The sequence below is a fragment of the Pagrus pagrus genome, assembly GCF_965226575.1.
Source record: "Pagrus pagrus genome assembly, chromosome: 21".
Taxonomy (NCBI): domain Eukaryota; kingdom Metazoa; phylum Chordata; class Actinopteri; order Spariformes; family Sparidae; genus Pagrus; species Pagrus pagrus.
The window spans coordinates 13,503,840-13,525,056 of NC_140208.1; the positions used below are offsets into that span (position 1 = coordinate 13,503,840).

Below are 21,217 nucleotides of genomic sequence, written 5' to 3' on the forward strand. Positions count from 1 at the left end.
CAATGCACACGCTAGTCCACGTACGCGCGCTCACTAGTAGGTCAAAGGCGCACGCGCACGTCAACGCCCCCTCCCCCTTCCAGCCGGTTTCCAGTCAGCCGCGCGCGGATTGAGTCAAGTGAACCTACCGAGAGGTGGTGTTGACCGACCGCAGCAGGTTTTCAGCAAGAAACCTGAAAAATCAAACTTCCTAAGGCAACTGACAGTAACGCTAAGACCTTAATTTTTAACGGAAGGGTCAGCGGTGCCGGGATTAAGGGCGACGCGACAGAGAGAAGAAAGTAAATCCAGGAGGGAAAGCGCCCGAAGTGAGCTTGAGGATCAGAGCTAATGCTAACTCAGCTAGCATTGCTAAATAATCATACGGAAACTCGTGTCATTTTATTAGCCGCTTGCTTTGACATAACCACTGTGGTTACAAAGTAGATAGTTGGGGGGAATTTGTTAAGTTATATGTTACATTTAATTAAAACAGTGAGGTGTTTTGGCTTTACATTTTAGGCCACAGGCGAGTGGTAGTCACTTAGCAAGATTAGCTACAATAGCCGGTCTTGTTGAGGTAACACCGGCTCTGCGCTCCTGAGGACAGGTGATATTGCTGAAGATATTTCGCTTTCAAAGCAACTTCACATCGAGAGGTATCAGTGTTTATAAGTTAGCATACACTTGGTACTGTCTTAGCCTTGTGCTTCGCAATGCTGAAACAACAGCAGCAACCCGGCTCAGGCGGGAGAAAAGCGTCTAACGGAACCTCGGGCCCCGGTGGTATGTCTTCCCCAGTCAGCGGCATCAACAGCGGCAACAGGACAACGGCCGGGAGGTAAGCGAGTGGCGGGGTTCGTGTCAGGACAGTCCGGGGATTGTCCTGTGACTCAGAGGCCTACCGGTTAAAGCGCTGTGTGCTCAGTGGGTGTGTCTCGGACATAGAGCTTCTCTCCAGGCCAATGAGATTAGTCCATGTTAGATTGACAGTGTATGTGAGCCAATCAGAAGGCTCAAATTGAACCAAAGACAACTAAGTGAGGTGGGTTCAAGTTTGGTGAAAGCGAGGAGTAGCAAATCAGCATACAAGCGATGCAAAGTTTATCTGGCCTGTCAGTGCCAGAGAAGGGACGGTGATGGTTGAAACATGTTAAATTTACAATAACAAGTCTTTGTAGGTTAGAGAAACGTGAAGTAGGAAAGTTATGATTTGCATTGAAGATATTTTGTGGCCAGCGCAAGGTCATAAGTCGTCTAAATCATTGAGATGAGTGTGTGTTTACTGAACTGTTGCCTCAGTCTTTGTTTTGTAACCGTGAATGTGACCAGCAGTGACATCAACCAATGTGCGCATTGTTTATGGTGGTGCGTTTAGGGTCCAGATTGATATCAATACCTTGATTGAATGTATGTAGATGAAAGTTTTGCTCTGACTCGTGTTTTGTGAATTGTTTGATTTACATGATGTAGCTGTTGTTTTTCTTTGTGTGATCCATTTTAAAATACATTATTTTGACATGTTCATCAGTATTGACGTTTTCTTTAAGATTGAAAATAATACTACACATTAACTCCCTGGAAAACATATTCAGATGTCAGTGTTTTGCTCTATGCCACAAAGGTGGAAAGGGAAAGCCTAGCACCTAGCACAAGAAAGGTTGACAGTAAAGTCTGTAAAATATAGATTAATTTAAAGTGATTCTAGAGCCAAAGTATGCAACTATAGATAGACATGTTAAGTGCTGTAGGATTGCTGGTTTGGGATCTTGTCAGGGCTCTGAGTTTGTCAACTTCTCCTCCACTGGCCATATGCTGTATATGTGAAATGTCGTGACAGGCTTGAAAACTTATAGTCCTTTAACTTCCTCTCAGACAAACACGTTGTAACTGTGTTGTTTTCCCCAGGAATCGAACTTCTGCAAAGCCATCATTCCAGTCATCTCCTGTGAGTATCCTGATCCAGAACAGCTGGGCAGCAGACAAACACACAATATGTTGTGCACATTTTTTAAAACATAAGAGGCAATACTGAAGAAATCTCTTCTGTTCAAGTCACAGTCCATCACTTTTTGATTATATATTTTAGGTGTAATAATGCACATATTTGAAATAGATTTTGAATAGATGAGAAATCAGCATTTTGTGTTTTTCAAATGATCATACTTTAAAATAAAAGACTTTGCTTCTGTGTTTACAAACATCATTCATATGAAACACATTTTATAGAAACAGAAAGTAACGTGTGACGACCAGAAATACATGAATATACATATATGAATCAAATGTGAGTTAAATTTCTTATTGTTCTTTTAACACTATGTGATGTTTTATTTTGTCATGTCTTGGAGAAATTTTGCTTGATGGACACTTGTCCTTGTCCCATCTACAGGTGTTCGAGGGTGTGTACAACAATGCCAGAATGCTTCATTTCCTCACAGCTGTTGTGGTAAGTCATTTGTCTTGTTGTCAATGCTCTTTTTCAGACTGGGATGATTATTCCAGAAAAAAAAACGGCTTGCATCACCCCCTGTGACATGTAGATAGTTAAAATAGTAATAGTTAGAGACATCGTGTAACTCGCCGAATGTAAAGCGACCTTTTCTTTCATGATCAGCTGTGTCTGTTGCAGTGAGTGAAGGATTACAGCAGCTATCAGAAGCTTGCGAGATATTTTTTTTCATTTGTTGGTAAAGGGGCGATTGTACATCCGTTGGCTACCTTTGTTATTAGTTATTGTTTGCACAGTGCAGAGGAGTGTGTGGAATGTGCAAAATATATATAACTAATCCACAAATGCTGTTCCAGATCTCGATGTATTGCCGGATCTAAAATAAGGTTAAATAAGGTTCTTAACAAATCTCTATCTCTCTCTCAGGGTTCCACCTGTGACATAAGAGTGAAGAATGGCAGTGTATTTGAAGGCATATTCAAGACCCTAAGCTCTCGGGTAAGAAGCTCATGTTGAGCACTTTTCTCTAACATTTTAATGAAGCACTGCAAGCAATCCTGTGCCTGTAATGATAAACTTGTGTTGAGGAAAAGAAATAGCCTTTTCTGTCGTTGTTTTAACTTCAGTTTCACACAGTCCTCAAATTTCTGCTGCCTTCCTAATGTTTGTCCCTTAGTGTGAGTTGGCTGTGGACGCTGTACATAAACATGGCGAGGAAGAGGGCTCAACGTCAGCTCCACCACGGAGGGAGGACATCACTGACACTATGATCTTCAGCCCCTCAGACCTGGTGACCATGATCTGCAGAGATGTTGACCTCAACTATGCCACCAGAGGTACGAACATGCGCACATATACTGGGGGCATGTGTAGCAGGAAGGAAGTAAAACAATAAGAGCATAGAAAGACATAGTTCCTCCTCCTAATGAGAAGATGGCTTTGTGTGATGTAAGCATAGGTTTGTGTCCATGTTAAGAGCATCCTTGAGTTATAGTTAATGGCTTTTCAAGTGCTGTGAATGAGTGTCTGTCAACTGTGTGTTAGACTGTTTTGAATTGCCTCTTGATCTTAGACAAGGGAAGAAAAAATAATTGATTTGAAGTTACGTAATTCAATAGTTTGAATTGGAGCCAAATTTAGGCCGTAGATAAATGTTGCCAAAGGAAACCAAAGGATGCTTCATCTATTTTTTTGTCTTTTCTTTCAGACACCTTCACAGACACAGCCATCAGCTCCACCCGTGTCAATGGAGAACACAAGGAGAAGGTTTTGCAGAGATGGGAGGGAGGAGACAGCAACGGAGAGAGTTACGATCTGGAAAATGATGCAGTGAGTTGCCCTGTCTCTTTAACACACAGAAACACAAACTAACTAATGATATAAATGTGCTCTGACCTTGTAAATGGTATAATGATATGCACCACTATTCACACTTTTTCTTTTGAAACAAGTTGCCTCCTGATGATATGCCATAATGAATCAATCATTTTAAAGATGCTCTTCTAATTGAGCTTTATTATAAAGTACTGATTATTTTTTGTTTGTCTTTCTTCAGTCCAATGGCTGGGACGCCAACGAGATGTTCCGTTACAATGAAGTAAAATATGGAATCACATCAACATATGATGCCAGCCTTTCCATGTATACGTAAGTTTCCATATGGTTTCATTGCCTTTAGAAATAATTGATCAATTATTATTGATAAGATTAAAAAAAACCACCGCTAATAAACTGATATTCTGTCGTAAGTCTTAACACCACTGTCACACCTCTCACCTGCTGTACAGTGTGCCACTGGAGAAGGGCAACTCCGAGGTCTTCCGGCAGAGGGAGGCACGCGCTGCCCGCCTGGCCAGTGAGATCGAGTCAAGCCCCCAGTATCGCCACCGGGTAAACCTGGAAAATGATGAGGGCAAAAGTGAGGAGGACAAGTTCAGTGCTGTGGTACGGGACGCCGGCGATCGTGAGAGGGGCCGTGAGAGCCCCCGAGACAGGGAGCGTGAGAGGGGCCGAGACAGTCCTGGAGCCGGCAACAGGTGAGGGGGGCCACTCATTATTGAAGTTTTTGTCTGACTATAGAGTTTATGTGTCTGCTGAGGATCAAAAGCTCCAGAACTGCTACTAAATGGACTCTGAGGTGACATTGTTTTGTCAACCGCTGTTCCCAATGTCAAAAATAAACTCATAGTTTTCATTATGTTTGTTTCCTGTCAGTTTAGAGAGTGTAATATATCTTGTATCACCTGTCAGTTGTCTCTGTGTGGTGGTGATGATGATGATGATGATGATGATGTATCATCTTTCTCTTTCAGGGAGGGCAAGTACATTCCATTACCTCAGCGCCAGAGAGAGATGAACCGGGAGAGGGAGCGTGCTGAGAGAGGTCCTGGTGGGCCTCCACCCCACAACCGTCTAAGTGGAGGTTATCGCTCCAACCCTCCATCCTCTTCATCCCCCAGACCCCCACTGCCCTCTGCTGCTGGGCCACAGTCCGGCGCCTCCTCCTCAGAAAGAAACAGCCCTCTGTCAGGCCGAGGCGGGGCCTACGCTTCCCACCACCCCCAGGGAAGCCCAAGCCCAGGCCCGGGATCTGGTCCTGCCAGCCCGTACACATCCGCCTCCGCAGGAGGACCAGCACCGTCATCAGCCTCCGCTTCCACTGCTCCATCCCCAGCCAGCCCCCCTGCCTCACACGGACACACAGTCCCTCATTCCCACTCACTCCCACACTCGCTGTCTGAAGCTGGCAGGCCTGTTAATGGAGGTGAGTGTAGGAACGTATGTCAGAAAGTGTTTAAACCTGTGCATCTGTGGATGAGATCTTAATGAATGAGATTTTTTTTGTGCCTTTCAGTCTCCACCAGAACATCTCCTAAAGCCCAAAGACCTCCACAGTCGAGTAGAACAGGCCGAGCTGCAAACTCACATGCTCAGTCCACAGGTACATCCAGTCAACTACAAAATCCTCTTCTGTAGTATTGATGAATTTTGCCTAAAACTTAATTTGTCCTGTCTCGTCCTTGCAGCTACCCGCTCTCCTAAATCCGGCTCTTCCCAGGACCCGCCTTATTTGGACACATCGTCTGTCTCCCTGCCTGCCCAGAAGACATCTGGCCCCGCCCCTCTCTTCCCTGTCGATGGTACTTTCTCGCCTCCTGTTTTGGTTTCATCGTTAAGAGTTTCAACTCAAAGTCAAAACCATTTTTTTCTGGAATGACGTGAGCTTCATCCGCCTTAATGAGACAGTCACCTGAAACTAATTAATTTGCCGTTTGTCTTGTCTTCACAGTGAATGAGATCCTTGGCGCTGCAGCAAAAGAACGCTCGGCCGAGAGCCCCAGCAGCACAGAGGAAAGCAAGAGTAGTAAAGGTTTGTGTGCAAGACTAGAAATAAGTTTTAATTTGGACACCTTCATCAGAGGACATACGATCCACTTGTGCCCAGCTGTATGCCCTGGGTTTGTTTTTGACAGCAGTTTGCACTTTTCAGATTTTCACATTTTCATTAACCTTTTGTTTCCTCTGTCCTCAACCAGCTCCCTCGGTCCAGCAAAGGTCGCAGATTGAGGAGCTGCGGAAATTTGGCAAGGAGTTCAGGGTAAGAGTTCAGTCTGCTTTACATGAAGCGTGAAATTAGAAAATCTGTGACCAATCAAGAGGCTTCGACCTGAGACATCACTGATGTTCGTTGACTTCACCAAAACATCACTCGGTTGTGACCAATTACTTGTTTCACATGACATTAAATGCTAGTTTACTGCTGTGAAGATCATTCAGGACAGTATGCTACTACTAATGATTACTTTTGTCATTGTAAAATTAACTGTATGTTTGGGACTATAATTGCAGTGTTTGGCTATTTACTGTAGTTACAATATATTTTTTTATTTCTATCTAATCATTTTAATTTGGAGCTATCACAAAACAAGTCTTTTCATATATCATTAATACTACCAATATTTCTTCTTTCACCCTGGTGGAAGTTCAAACATGTCTCTTATGGCTTGTCATTTTTACCCATGAAAAGCTTTCATAGGTGCAACAGATTCACTGAAACGTGTTACTTTTGAGGAAGGCTTGGATGTTGCAGTTTAAAGTTTTGCTGGATATCTACATCTCCTGTTGACTCAATCCTCATCCTCCTTGCTTTTTTAGCTCCAAGCAAGTGGAGGCAGCTCGAGCTCTCCCAGCTCCCCGGCAGCCGCCACCCCTCCTGCCGTCAGTGAGGGCGCACCACCCAGCGCAGCCAAACCCTCGCCATCAGACGCTCACCCTGCTTCAGAGGCCAAACCTCAGCCTCTAGCTCCAAGTCCTTCCCAGCCCCAGCCTCAGCCCTCACCCGCCCCTGCGGAGGACCCCTCCAAGGACTCCGCATCTACACCTGGTGCAACAACAGCAGCCCCCACAGCCACCGTTTCAGACAGGCATTCACCAGCCACTCCGCAGCCAGCCAGGACCCCTGGAAGCGAGGAGACGTCCGAGCGGACGGAGGGCGTGGCAGAGTGAGTTTCAAAAAGTGACAGATTTCTCATGATAACATTTCTTTTATTTTGCCATTTGTAACACTTTTTTTTTTTTTATTCCATCTTCTAGCCAAGTGAAGAAATCAACCTTAAATCCAAACGCTAAAGAGTTCAACCCTATCAAACCTCAAATGCCTATGGTAAGCCAATGTAATACTGTTAAGTCCTGATAATGCACTTAAGTTGTTATTTTTATTTACACTCCTACTTTGTAATGAAGCTGCTGTGCAACAATTTCCCTCATCTTAAAGTGTGAAAAATTACTATGTTGGCTAAAGCTAGAGTAATATGCAGAGAGCATTTTAATAATGTGTTGTATAGATAAGGGAGTGTATAATAGCAGTTAAGTTAAGGGGAGTTCGGCATATTGTTGCTAGTCAAAGACCTGGTGGCACGATGCTAGGATTTCACTTTTTGAGGTGTATGGAGGAAATTGTCCTATATATTGGGGGGAATGTGTTGTGGTTACTTAATTACTAACATGCAGATTCATTCACCTCTGGTTGTGTTATCGCACAGACGAAGCCCAACACTGCACCCACCCCACCTCGGCCAACTCCTCCAAGCCCAGTGGTCCTTCAGCACCCAGGCGGACAGGGGCCACTCTACAACACCCCCTACCTCTCCTATGTGTCACAGATCCACTCTGTGCAGGTACATGAGCCAAAAAGCTTTCATCGGAGCTGCTGTGTTTATTATCAAAGACATTTAAGACTTTGTACAAAATGTTTGGAAAGAACAAATATAAACATGAAGCAATCTCTCTTTTCAAACTGACATGTTGTCATTTGAGTACATGGTTTTATACTCAAAATTTACATCCAGTGTCTTTATTTCGGGCTGCAATAATAACTTCCATTATCTATTACTCTGATTTTGCTAATTATTTTTTCGATAAATAGTTCAGTGTATATAAATGCCCATCAATTTACTTGAGTGACGTTTTCAAATATCTTGTTTTGCTTTAAAAGTTCCCTTTACTACAATAGAATACCAAAAATGCAGTAAATATTAACACTTGAGAGTCTGAACTCTGAGGTTTTTTGGCATTTTGCCTATCAAAGGAAAGTTAGTGGTCAAAATGTATGCCAACATTTAGTCTTGTGTTGATGTTTTGATCCCTTCTGTCTTTCAGCCCCCTCCAATGTACCAGTACACCATGTCTACAGTCAGCCAAGGAAAATACCCCAGGACCAAAGGTAAACACAATGTTATTTCCCTCTAGAGTTGTATGACTTATATAAAATATTTTGACATTTTCCGTTAGCTCTTGTCAAAGCCGACACTGTAGCCTTCAGTTTTAACCTTAAATTATGCTTTTATAAATGTTTCTGAATGGAGAGATGTTGTGTATTACATTGGTGTCATATTACAAGTTTTCAGATTGATGTAACATGCGAACCAACAACCTTGTGGCGCACTTACTTAACAAAATAATTCTTTGCCTCCACCAGGCTCAGTAGTGGCTCAGCGCTCCGACCATGGCACTTCAGCACCACCCATGTTGCAAGCCGCAGCGTCAGCCGCCGGGGCCCCACTGGTAGCGTCCCCTTACGCTCAGTCCTACCTGCAGTACAACCCACAGCAGTACAGCCAGCAGCAGGTCATCCAGGCTATGACTCCCTACCCAGGACAGGTAGGACTTCTACCATCTAGTCTAGCCCCTTTTTATAATTCGACTTTTAAATGGTCAGCAGGATGTTTGCAGTAGCATTACAGTTAATGTAAGAGGATTATCTGATTCTGAGAGCTATCATTCAAGGTTAATAACATCTTAAAGCTCTCAGGTATATCCTGCCGCCATATTTCAACATTTAACATTGTTATTTGTTCCTCTCTTCTCTCCCTCTCTCCAGCCGATGTACTCGATGCTGCAGGGTGGAGCCAGGATGATAGGTCAAGGCGGGGGTCCCCACCCACAAGCCCTGGGACCTCCAGGAGGCCCCCAGTTCCCTACACAGGGAGACGGACCTCAGGGACCACAGCAAGGCATCTATGGTGAGTAGAACCAAACCTGAACAGTGATTGGTCCAATGTTATGAATCAGTTCTTCGACATGAATTGTGCTTAAGAAGGCCGGATGAAGATAGAAACCATATCATTGCTATTAAATTCAGTACTTCCTAAAAAAGCCTGAATATATCAACTGTAAAACAACAATTTTAAGCATCATCTTAAAACTAATTATCTATTTTTCTTTGTAGCTCCACAGTCATTCTCCCACCACTCAGGTCCAGTTCATCAGCCCCAACCTTCCAGTACCCCGACAGGCAACCAGCCCCCTCCTCAGCATGCTGCACCTAGCCCTGGACAGGTGAGATACCTCCCTAAACTCTAGGGATGAGAGAGTACACCATTATCTGCATTGGAATCTGTTCAACCAACTACATTATCCAAATTTCTATTTGTACTTTGAATGGGCAGGTCTTAAGTGGATTTATATTTATTATTTATTACAAAACTATTTACAGAACAGCCTGAGAATCGAGCTTTAGATCAATATTCTCAATCACAAGTGTAAGAGAACAATTTACAGAACAAGTTTTTTTATAAACTTGAATGAATAAACTTCAGTCGACTACTGAATGAAGTTTATCCTTCATCATGAGTTCAGATAATGACACATTTTATTAGAATGATACTCGTTCCTGTAAAAAGTACATTATCTGTACCGGATAATTGTTTTAGCCAAGTACTTGCTCCACCCTAATAAATGCCACTGTTGGTCGTGTTGGTAGCCTGGATGTTGGTAATGTAAGCACAGATAAATGGAAGTCAAATGGATATTTACGATTTACCGGTCAGTTACCCCAGTTTGGCAGTGGTATTTATAGCTGGTATTGTAGTTTTACAGTATCCTCCTGGTGATGAACTTTATAGAGATATTATAAGACTTTATAAGGTCAAGAGGAGTGCAAAAACATGTGTGGGAAGTGCCTGATTAGCTCAGCCTTCAGGTCCTCTGAAAGACTCGCTTCCATGGGCCAAATCCATACGAGATCCAGCCTCTTGGAAGCAGCGGTTGTGATTAAAGCAACATTATGTAACTTTTTTACCTCAAAATAACAGCTTCAAAATCATTTTGATAGTACGGTGTCTTGTAATAGGGTGAATGGTGTCTCTGTCACAGCCACTCTGCCCCCCATGTATGTAACATCAGTGAGAGGGTAGGATCACAGCGTTACGTACATGTTTACTTCAAGATACAAGTTTTCAACACATAATTGTGATGACGTAATGAGCTTTGTTTGTAGTTGGCAACTACATTACATCTGACAAATTGTTACAGACTTGGGATTTGTATTTATGGTGGTGGTGTTCTAGTCTGAAACTGTGGGGGAGGCCAAATCGCACAAAATGCCAATTTTACATAATGTTGCTTTAATTTATTATCTCTTAACATTTTGATTTTGTGAACTCTCCTTTCAGAACGCCCAGTCAGGCCCACAGCCCCAGTCCTTGTACCACTCAGGTCCCCTGTCAGCACCCACCCCACCCAACATGCCGCCAGGCCACACGTCTCCACAGGGCTCTTACCCCATCCAGGGCTACAGCATCCACAGCCACCAGGGCATCCCACCAACATATCCCCTGGGACAGTTAGCACAGGTATGGATCCACGGTGCTGATACCTCATCTACTGCATTGTTATTGTTCCAAATGAATGAAATTTGTTGATTAAACACAAAGTCGGCAGGAAAATGTGAGAATTTCTGCAAGTGTTCTTCATTTTTGAACTTAATTTATCAATCTCCTGGCCCCACAGGCCCACGTACAGGGACCCATGTCAGGTCCCCACCACTCGGGAGGACACGGTCAGCCTCAGTTAGTGATGTTGCAGCCGCCCCCTCAGCAGGGCCCCGGCTCAGTGCCCCAGCACCCCCAGCACGGACCTCAGCAAGGAGCACACCAACATTTTTACATAGGACATCCACAAGGTACGAGACATAGTGCCAACTAAAGATGAATCAGATTCTTTCTCTTTGGTTTGAAATGTAGCGTTCATTGATCTCGTTGTTGTTTTTTCTGTTCACTTCCCACAGCAATGCAGGTACAAACACACCCTGCTCCCTTCCATCAGCCTGGAAACTAAACCCCACCTGGTCCCTTCACCCCGTTACCTCCCAGACTGTTCCCAGGAATGAGCCCCAACATCCCCGCTGCCTGCTGGATGTGAGGCCCAGACTGAACGCGACTCATAAAAAAACAAACTGACAGGATCGCAGAGGAGAGAAGAGGACAAAAAGTCTCACAGCACCTTATGCTTCTGCTGTATTGTTCTTCATCGCTACAAACCTCAGTGTCAGCCCGACAAGGAGGACCTTTTTAATGCTAATGATGAAGGTGGCAGACGACAGCAGCGGTGTCCGACCCCTGCTGCCATCCTGCTCATCTCTCCAACTCCTCCCCTTTCAGAGACGTGAGGCACCTCGCAGGGCGGACCAGTCGGAGAGGAGACGACACAGATGAAAAACAGCAGCAGACACTTTATCTTCCAGCAATGTGTTTTAGCCTTGTGGGGTTTTGTAAGGACCATGACTCAAATGGAAACACAGACTGTCGCGGGAATTCTCATGAATACAGCATGAACGGAGGGATTTGAAGAGGATGGAGATTTTTAGCAAATAATTTTTTTTTAACTCAATCCAGTAGTTCAAACCACCCCTTTGCCCTTCTTCTCTCCAGTAGAAAAGTATAATTAATAAAAAAAAAGAAATGGACAAGACAAAAAAAATATTAAAACAACAATGACCAAAAAATAAAGTTTTCAACTCAACTACAAAGCTTTGTTTGTTTAATTTATTGTATCATTAATTGTGCTTGTCTGCTGTTACAGTTTTGCTCCCCGCTGCGTGAAGTAACCGTTAACTGTAATGACACACAGAAATGTATTTTTCATTAGACGATAACAAGAGTGCATTTAATTTGAAGCTCGCTAAGCATTTGCTATTATGTCAGCCTGACAAAACAAAGTAATTACCTCCTAGGGGACTTTTTGTATCCTCTTCACATTCTCATTAGTTTGGATTTGTTCCACTTGGTGCTACAACTCTGAATGTTAATTTAAAACAGTCACTAGGGGGAGACCTCTTAATACACCAGCCTTAGAGCCAATATCATGAGTCCTTGATGTGGCAGAATGACTCTTCTCTGGGTTAGTGGGGCACTCTGCTTCACCTTCAGGCAAGTATGACACCACACTTTGTTTATGTGACAGCACTCTGGATTGATGTACTACCGAGCGCGCCAACCGGCTCTGCGTCAATGTGTCGGAGCGTGTGGCCTAGTTTTCGCTCAGTGCGGGCCGCTGGTAAACTCATCAGTGTCAGTGCAGCAGGCTGCGGCGGTCCTCTCAGTGTGACAGGGCGTAGAGCTGCTCTGCACTGCGCTCCAGTCGGTCCCGGTACTCCAGATTGGAGTAGTTGCCTTCAGGGACCCCCTGGGTGCCGTAGAGGAGACCCCAGCAGCAGCAGGCAATCACAGCCGTGCTGTCACTGTCGCCTGGGCAAGAGGGAGAGATTAACATTAGTGATGTGATAAAGCAAGTGTCTGTTTTAAATTGATACAGCTCTGCTGGCTTTAAAGCTGCAATAATCAATATGTTTTACCAACAAGAGAACATTAATGACTGTGCAACATTAAAGACGTCTCTCGTGATGAAAATCCCACCAAGGATTATCACCGACTCTGCAGAGCTTTTCAACGTCTTTGGGTTTATTGTTTTGGCTTTCCTCCCCACAGCTTTAGTTCACTCTCACCACTCTCCTGTTAACCGCTCTTCACTCCCTGCCCAGCACCACACATCAGACAAAATTAGCACCTAGCAGGTGGTGAATACAGTGGAAGATTTAGCTACATGTATCACATTGAAGTTTTTCACTAAGGCTAAGGGGTGAAGAGAAGAAGAGGATTTAGCAGCTACAGGGTCAGATATTGGCCTTGGGATTTGATGACTTCGATTGCTTATGTTTCTCCGTATCTATGTTAGACAACTGGATGCAGTTAAACTCACCCTTGCTCACTTTAACACACGTTATTTATTGTCTTCAACTAGATGAAAAAAATGTATTTTGTCCTATAGCCTAAACACACACGATACACTACATCTACTTTACACTGAAGCTTTAGGTTTGTTGACGATTATTGAGCAGATCACCACAGGGCTGCTGTGTTGGGAAATCAAACACCTCATCATTTGTCCTGCGTTTTTAAATTAGGAAATTCACATTTTAAGTTGTTGTCTATCACATCACTGCATGATGTTGGGAAATTAAACTTTCCTTCGCCTTCTAATATTATCACAGAAACAGAGGATGCTCAATAGTCTACATGTCGGAGTCTCAGTTTTTCTTTTAGGAATTTAATATGCTGGCAAAAAGAGAGGTCTATTAATCACAATAACTTGACCCATGGACCGCTCTGACAGTAAAGCTATATCGGAACATCTTTAATGTCAGTCTAAGTGGTAAAGACGTCATGTTCAGTCGCTGTAAAAGAGAAGTTCCCTTTATGCTTAATTTGTGCTTCCTTGACAAAGCTGCTTCTGTCCTCAACACAATGACAGATGACGACCAATTAGAGTTTCAACCATTAGTCCGCATGGCCTCTCCAGCCAAAAGTGCCCTGATTGGATAAGTAGTCGTTCGGAAAACACCTCTGTTTGAACCAAGAGGCCTGGACGGTGTGAAATATGCTAAAAGATGTGAAATCATAAAGTCCAGCAGGGTTATGAGTAGAAGTGTCGTAAGGCTTAACATTAAAAACATGAAAAAGGCTTGGGATTGATGAAGATTAGGTCTGTAGTTGAAACTACTTCAGTTTAGGCTGAAATAAGAGAGGTTTAGTGGGATCGAGACTTTTCTATCAGCCTATAAGATCCCCCCAAAAAGCAGACATTTTCTTCTTTGAATCTCTGACCTCCATGAAAGCCCGCTCTGCTCATCAGCTCCTCCCAGTCCGAACCTGCCCCCAGCAGGGCGTCCAGCGCTATCATGGGAGCGTCATGGCCACTGCGTCCCGCCCAGCCAGACAGGCTGAAGCTCTTGTAGGTTTCGTCTCTCTCAGCTGGGCCGTAGGCGGAGGGCCACATCGCAGGGCCCCTCCCATTAGAGATGCCCCTCTGATCCAGATACCTGTGGAGAAGACATCCTGGTCATCGTTTCCACTGTATCTGAGGTGGAAACGGCTGTTTATGCCAGTGGTAATTATATATATATATATATATATATATATATATATATATATATATATATATACACACACACACACACTTGCAGTAAAGTAGAAAAGTAATAAATCAGGAGCAATACTGTAATAAAATGATCTCAGTGCTTCTGAACTGAATGTGACCGGTGACATTTCACTTCAAGCCTCCTGCCATCATCTATTAAAGTTACTGATGCTGGAAGCCGCAATGAACACCAAAGCCTGATTTCAGCTGCTCTTACCACTGCCACTTGTCACAGAAGTAGCCCCAGTCTCTCTCGGTCTCCTCCACGGCGAAGCCTCGACCCTGAACGAAGCACTTTGCTATCGGACAGGCCTCGTTGATCAGGCCCAGACCCCACGTCGTGATCGGCCTGTGCTGGACGGCGTACGCTGTAAAAAGGGCCGATGCTACCGCGCCCAGGAAACCGGTGGGGTGAGGGTGGGTCATCCGGCCTGTCTCCACGGCAACCGCCACCAACGACAAGAGCTGGTCAGGCTTTGGATATCTGGTGAGGGCGAAGCATTAGTCCTCATTTACTCCACAGTTTTCTCCATAAACCTGCTGTGCTCCATCACTCAGAAGAGAAATCTGTTTCTCTGTGTAAGTACTCTGTTTGGATATAAATTATGTTTATAATAATTACTACTTTTCATGCTTTAATGAGTCCACATGATGTTTTAACTGCTTCCGGCTAATGTTTTAACCCTGGAGCTCTTTTTATTTAGTGGTTATTTTCTGCTTTGTGATCAAAGAACGTGTTCCACTGTTGCATTCATTATAAACGACTTCGGATAAGAGCAGCGGCCGCGCGCCTCGACTGTAAATCTAACTGTGAAATTATGCTTTTCGAGATGTCACTGGGTGACCAACATGCACGGTGCATTTTTAACAATGCCACTTCACTTCAATGCGCCTCATTACCCTAAATGAAGACGAAGATAACACGACTGGATGTTTCTTTTTTCCCACAATTAAAAAAGGGATTAATTCCATCCAGTCAGTTCCTGATGAATGCAACCAAATGTGATGAGTTTAGAGCTGAAATGATTAGTGGATGAATCAATTAGCCAATCGACAGAAAATTAATTGCAATTACTTTGTTTATCGATTCGTCGTTCAGCCTTCAAAGACCCAGGCAGCCGCTGTTTTCTTAAAAGTGTTATTCTTCTAAACTGTTAATTAACTTTTGAACCACTAATCCATCGATCCATATCTTTGAAAACTGTATGTAAAGTAAAGTAAAGTAATGTAAAGCAGAGATTCTCAGCCTTTCAGTGGTGATCACAGCATCATGCTCTGCAGCATGGATACGTGAAGGAAACCCATGTAGTTTCTTCCTCAGGGCCAAAGGGGGATGGTTGTAGCCAAGCTACTTTTGTTGTTAATGTTCAATGGAAAAAAATCACCTTTGCTTCGTTGTTCTCTGTTATGATTTAATAACCTCTCCTCAACGCCTAAGATAGTATTAATAAATAGTATAAGTGGCTGTAAGTTGCTTAGGAAAGGTCAGATTTAGATAATTCATCCAAACATATCTTTTAAAAAAAAGTGACCTGTTTTAAAAAGAAACAAAACAACAAAAACAAGTTTGAGTTTTGAGTGGCGTTTCTTTTCTTCTTTTTTATTCTGGTGATTCATCAATTCTCAGACAGAACAAATGTAAAATTGGGAATTTAAATGAGCCAGACTGAAGGCTAGCCAAAACAAAATAAATAAAGGAGAGTCAGACGCTCCAAAAACTGTTCTAGGTTTAAATCATGTTTTATGAAACAAGCCATTAGAAGATGTCATCTTGCATCTGGAAAATGGGATGGACATTTCTCCTTACATTTTGTGAAGCAATCGAGAAAACAATCCAAAGATTAATCAATAATGGAAACACAAGAGCGATATTCCACTCACAGTTTCAGGCCCAGTAACATTCGGAGCATCCAACAGTAATTGTAAGGTGCCTTTAAAAAAAATACTCATTTGGACAAACAGCATTTTGTGATCGGAGGGGTAAATATGTGGATTTCTTTACCTGCAGACCTCAAACTGGATCCTGATCCTGATCAGCGTGTCTTACATTGTTCTGTATTCTGTACATTGTCCGTAATTTATAGTTGTGTTTGTATTGTCTCTTGTATATTTGCTGTTGAGTTTTATGTTTTATGTATTTCAAATACCCATCTGGGGAGCTTCTTCATCTAGCTTAGGCTATAAATACTGTGGCATGCTCCATTCTTGTCCCTATACGAATAAACATTTAAAACATAAATTATTTTTGTAGTGTTTTAAGGACCTTCTGAAGGCCTCACCTCACCTCGGGATCGACCGCATTTTTATTTGATCTCGTCTCCGTCTCAGACAAAGAGGACTATGGATTTTATTTCAAGACCAGTCAAGACCACAGCTGCACTGTATTGAATACTTAATGATGCTTTCTATGGGCAGATAAACCTCACCCCAAAAACCTGATGCTTGCACGACTTTTTTCATTGTGTTAGGTTGATGGTAAAACATGGAAAAGGAGTGATGAATGAAGTCTCATGGTACACACATACATATATATATATATATATATACATTGCAATAAAAGAGGTGAATGAAGAGGAATCTTCATTTGTTTTCTATGGGTTTTTATATGACTGTAGATCAGATTCATGTTAGCAGTGCCTATGATTAGCACAATCCACATTTTATTGTGTTTCATGCATTGGGGGGACTCCCACTGGTCTGTTTTCATGACTTGGTCTCAGTTTAGGTGGTCTTGACTTCAACACTGCTAGAAACCAGAGTGAAGGAATGTGTTCACACTGTCTCTTAAACACAGTGAGTCGGTCAGGAGTTATTTTGGACTCTGACCTTAACTCTTGAGGGTCACGTCTGTAACATAAGAAGGTCAAGTCTTTATCACTTTCAAAAACATAAAAAGACTTAAAGCACTTACGTATCTACACAACAGAGAGGTGCCTTCATCTGCTGGAACACGTGCCAGTAGAGATATGAATTGAAGCTAGTGCCAATATTTGCCACATCAATTATAATCAGTTCATAACATGCGTATGTGTATCCCTTTGTCACTCATTAAGATGCCCTGAAGCTGCTCAGGAAAGCGATACTCCAAGGTCGTTGATAATTACATAATAATAAGCAAACCCATGGAGGGTTCAGGCGTGAGGCAGAACATCCAAAGTGAGATGAGGATTGGAGTTATTATGTGTTTATACAAGTGTTTTACCTGAGGCCAATGCACATGGACCTCATGGCCGCTCCACAGCCTGTCCCCTCTGGGTTATAGGGCACTCTGTAGCCCCCGTCCTCCCCAGGCTTCAGCTGGGAGACTCCTAAAAGAGCAAATGAAAGTCAGATCTCTGCCATTGCTACAAATAGATGTGATATGATTTTAAAAGTCTCACCCAGAATGCTTGAAGGCCCTGGCTTCCTCCCGTCCATGTCTTTCATCCCCTCCACATATCGAGCAGCCACCTCGTGCAGGAGCTCCTCTCCACCCTTCCCTAGGAGGGGGAGACGACTTGTTCAAACTGTCCATATCAAGGTTTATAAAGATGTACCAGATCTCTTAACAAGCCTGCGTGTTTGCCTTTTCACAGTAAAGGTCAAGTGGAATTTCTACCATCTCCCTTCCACGTGTGCGGAGCTGTAATTGAGCCGCAAATCAAGGCAAGACTGGAAATTAGATTTAACCTTTAGTCGGGGCTCATGAGATGGGAGGTGCTCTGCGTGTCATGATGAGGTCTCATCAGAGCGCCACCGACGATCAGATCAATCCAATCAATTCCTTGTTTGAGACGAAATGAGCAGAAGGAGAAACCGGAGGACGTGAACGGGTTCAGTGTCATTTATGAGCTCACCAGTTGCCAGCCCTTCAGCCGTTGCCAGATGCAGAACCGTGTCGTCGCTCACGGGCCAATCAGGGAGCTCTGCCCTGATGTTCTTCAGACCGCCGAGCTCCTTCAGCTCCTGCAAGAACAGAAAAGATGACGCCTGTCAGCTATTATTTAGTATAATGAACACAGGATCATTGTCTTTGACTATAAAAGCTACGATCACAACACGAATCCTTTTACAGTTAAACTCTGTGAACTCTGCTGTAGTGTGACTTCTCTTTCCCTGTTCGTCTTGCACTCACCTGATGAATAGCTGGTCCGGACTCGTTGTACTCCCACAGCTGATTCCTGTAACCCAGAGCATCACCAACGCCACTCAGCAACATGGCTGCCTTATACTGCTCCAGTGTAGCAGATCCGCTGGGACAAAAAAGGCACAACGTCAATAATACGGATACAAAGTTTAAGCAATCATCGATTAATCTGGACTATTAAATGTATTAAGATCAGTTTGTATACAAATTTGTATTTTTTAAATTATTTGTAGTTCAATTAAATACATTTTCTTATACCAGTATTTTGTCTTTTATGTTGCTATATTTGACAAGCAAGTTTTTGTCATTTGTAACAAGATACTTTTTGATGCATCTGTGCCCATCTCTGAATACAGTTTTAATCAGTTAAAATCTCAATGGCAATTAATTACTAATCATCAACAACCCCTAATTACTACTCTACACATAAATGTATGCCCATTTAAAATGTGTTTGTTTTATTTGTAACACAGTATTGCTCATAATTAGATGAAAGGACACTGTGTTACAACGGAGCCTAAAATCCTGGTTTGGTGCCGTCATAGGTAAGAGTCTATCAACACTGAATAATCTGAATCTGCAGGTTAACTAGTTATCAAATAAATGTGGAATGGAAGTATAAAGGAGCAGGAAATGGAAATACTAAGTACTAAATAAGTACAGTACTTGAATAATCTGTATTTAGTTACATCCCATCACTGGTTATTCTAAATTTAGACACCAAGACTTTTGGTTTTAAAGCAAATGTATATCAGTTCAAAATATTGATAATCGGTTTCCTTGATTATTTGGTATCGGACCTACAAAAACAAAAACAAACAGAAAAAGTAGTGAATTATTATACTTTTCACTCCATTACATGTGAGGATACTGCATAATGACTACTTATACTTTGGGTACATGTATAGTATATCTTGATGCTTATACTTACAGTATTTATGTATTTATATTTATGTATTGGTATGTATTGGTACTTTTACTCAAGTAAAAGATCTGAGTACTTCCTCTACTGCTGGATGTGGGAACTGCACTAAGTATGATCTTGTGATCTGAGTATAAATCAAAGTATTGCAATATATAGTTAAATATAAACAGCTGTGTAAGTTCAGGCATGTTCTCCTGTTAAGGTATATTTTAAATGGCCATTTTATCTGCGGATTAGTGAAGTAATCTCAACATTTTCTGACCGCCTGTCGCCATCAATTCAAACATTGTTCAAGCAGACAAACAAGCCTACTTGAAACATCAGGTTGATTTGAGAATAACTGAGATTAGATGGTGCTTTTGCTCCTCCATGCAGTCGCAGTCTCACCGGTCCATTGCAGCGCGTCGTCCCCCGTCCTCGAGTCTCACCAGGCGGCCGCACGCTGAAGTTGACACCGGGGCTGCAAACCGAGGCGCTGCACACACCGACTGCTTCCTGCTCTGCTGCAGAAATGAGCTCGGTCCCTGTTCAGATCGGGTTCAGATGGGCCTGTAGCAAACACCAGCGTCCGTTCACTAAAGTTGTGCTTCTGCTGCTGCTTCTGCACAAGCGTCAGACCCGAAGCTGCAGGCTGGACAAACGTGGAGGCTAAAAACGGCAAACCAATTTTAGATTCCTGTCCACCAGCTGGCAGGATGGAGACATGGCAAAACACAACAAACTTGGCAAGTATGTTCAAAAACACCAGAATAATCAGTGACTTAAAGAAGCTCATTAGCTCATAAAGAAAGAAAGAAACTAACAAAAAAAAAGATGAAAACTAAGATTGATTAAAAACAACAACAACAACAAAAAATCCCATGGTTGGTCATAATAATGAGATAAAAAGTCATCGTTATGTGACAAAAAGTCAAAAATGATTATATTAATAAGTCAAAACTTGAAAAAGTCTAAATTATGAGAAAAGTCCAAATGTATCATATATTTATGTGTATCATGTATATATATACATACATACATACATACATACATATAATATATATATATATATATATATATATATATATATATATATATATATATATAAAGAACAACTTTTTATAAACAGTTATCTTCTGACATTTCTATTAAAAAACAAACAAACAAACACATAAAACTGAGAGATGTAGCCTACATCAAATGATACACTCTCTACAATATGTGTCTATGAAACTGCTTATTTTACCTTCAGTAAAATCAGATTTCTGCAGTAATTCCTTCTGTGTCCATGAGTTGGTGAACGCATGGTGCATCTCTCACATTTTCATCTGAGATTCAAGCATTAAGCTCTTCTTTCCATTTCTCTCATTAAGTTTTCTCAGCTGTATCTCAGTTGTTATTCTGACCACATGTTGAACCTGAACACTGTGTAACCCATAATAATCCAGGCAGATCACAGCCTGAGTCCCTCCTCTGCTTTCCGCCGCTGGCATTCAAAGCCAGTTCAGATCATTTCACACAATTAAACCCGATCATTTCTAAATAAAGTTCATCATAGAACTTTTATCCAATGATTTTATCCAAAAGAAGATTGTTGTCTTCAAAGAATGAACACAAACCCACATTATAGACTAGAAACAAGGGAGTAACAGCTAGCCTGCCACAATCCAAAGGTTTAAAAAGATCTGCCTGCCAGCTTCACACTGAATGAACATGTTGTATCTCATTTGTTTAATTAATACAAAACAAAAGTGTGAAAATAACAACAAAACATTTGGGTATTACTGAAGCTCGGTGCCAAACTAGGGACAATTTCTTGGCTGGGCGCAGTGATTTCCTGTGTGTGCTGTGCTGAACAAAAAGGCAGGTGATATTCTGTTGTCTATAAATCTCATTAAAGGACCCGAATCAACCACAGGTGAATCCACCAGTTAAAGTTAATGTTTATTGACACACTACAACTTGATCTGCGATGACCTTTGTGGCTGCAGCCAAATGCTGC

At 42.4% G+C, this 21,217-nt stretch overlaps 2 protein-coding genes across 3 annotated transcripts; one reads left to right on the plus strand and one right to left on the minus strand.

Annotated features, from left to right (window-relative positions):
* Positions 1-69: 69 nt before the first annotated feature.
* Positions 70-11,731, plus strand: LOC311250100 (ataxin-2-like protein). The gene is made up of 23 exons (XM_084341622.1): positions 70-820; positions 1,888-1,927; positions 2,372-2,428; positions 2,858-2,929; positions 3,108-3,267; positions 3,639-3,760; positions 3,987-4,078; positions 4,219-4,467; positions 4,744-5,195; positions 5,286-5,372; positions 5,458-5,571; positions 5,721-5,801; positions 5,968-6,029; positions 6,587-6,933; positions 7,025-7,094; positions 7,474-7,608; positions 8,090-8,153; positions 8,409-8,590; positions 8,811-8,952; positions 9,159-9,268; positions 10,384-10,563; positions 10,721-10,892; positions 10,998-11,731. The coding sequence occupies exons 1-23, from the start codon at positions 696-698 to the stop codon at positions 11,045-11,047; spliced, it is 3,165 nt and encodes a 1,054-aa protein (XP_084197748.1). The 5' UTR covers positions 70-695; the 3' UTR covers positions 11,048-11,731.
* On the minus strand, positions 11,715-19,899 carry adprh (ADP-ribosylarginine hydrolase). Of its 2 annotated transcripts, XR_014621245.1 has the most exons (9): positions 19,624-19,899; positions 18,300-18,417; positions 18,022-18,130; positions 17,566-17,664; positions 17,388-17,493; positions 14,403-14,669; positions 13,873-14,087; positions 11,936-12,456; positions 11,715-11,823 (listed from the first exon to the last, which is right to left on the minus strand). XR_014621245.1 is itself a non-coding variant. In XM_084341625.1 (8 exons), exons 1-8 carry the CDS (start codon positions 19,629-19,631, stop codon positions 12,308-12,310), a joined length of 1,071 nt encoding a protein of 356 aa, XP_084197751.1. In that variant the 5' UTR covers positions 19,632-19,899; the 3' UTR covers positions 11,715-12,307. The 2 variants fall into 2 exon arrangements, 1 of the variants encoding a protein (XP_084197751.1); XM_084341625.1 differs by having other exon boundaries at positions 11,715-12,456.
* Between the last annotated feature and the right edge of the window lie 1,318 nt (positions 19,900-21,217).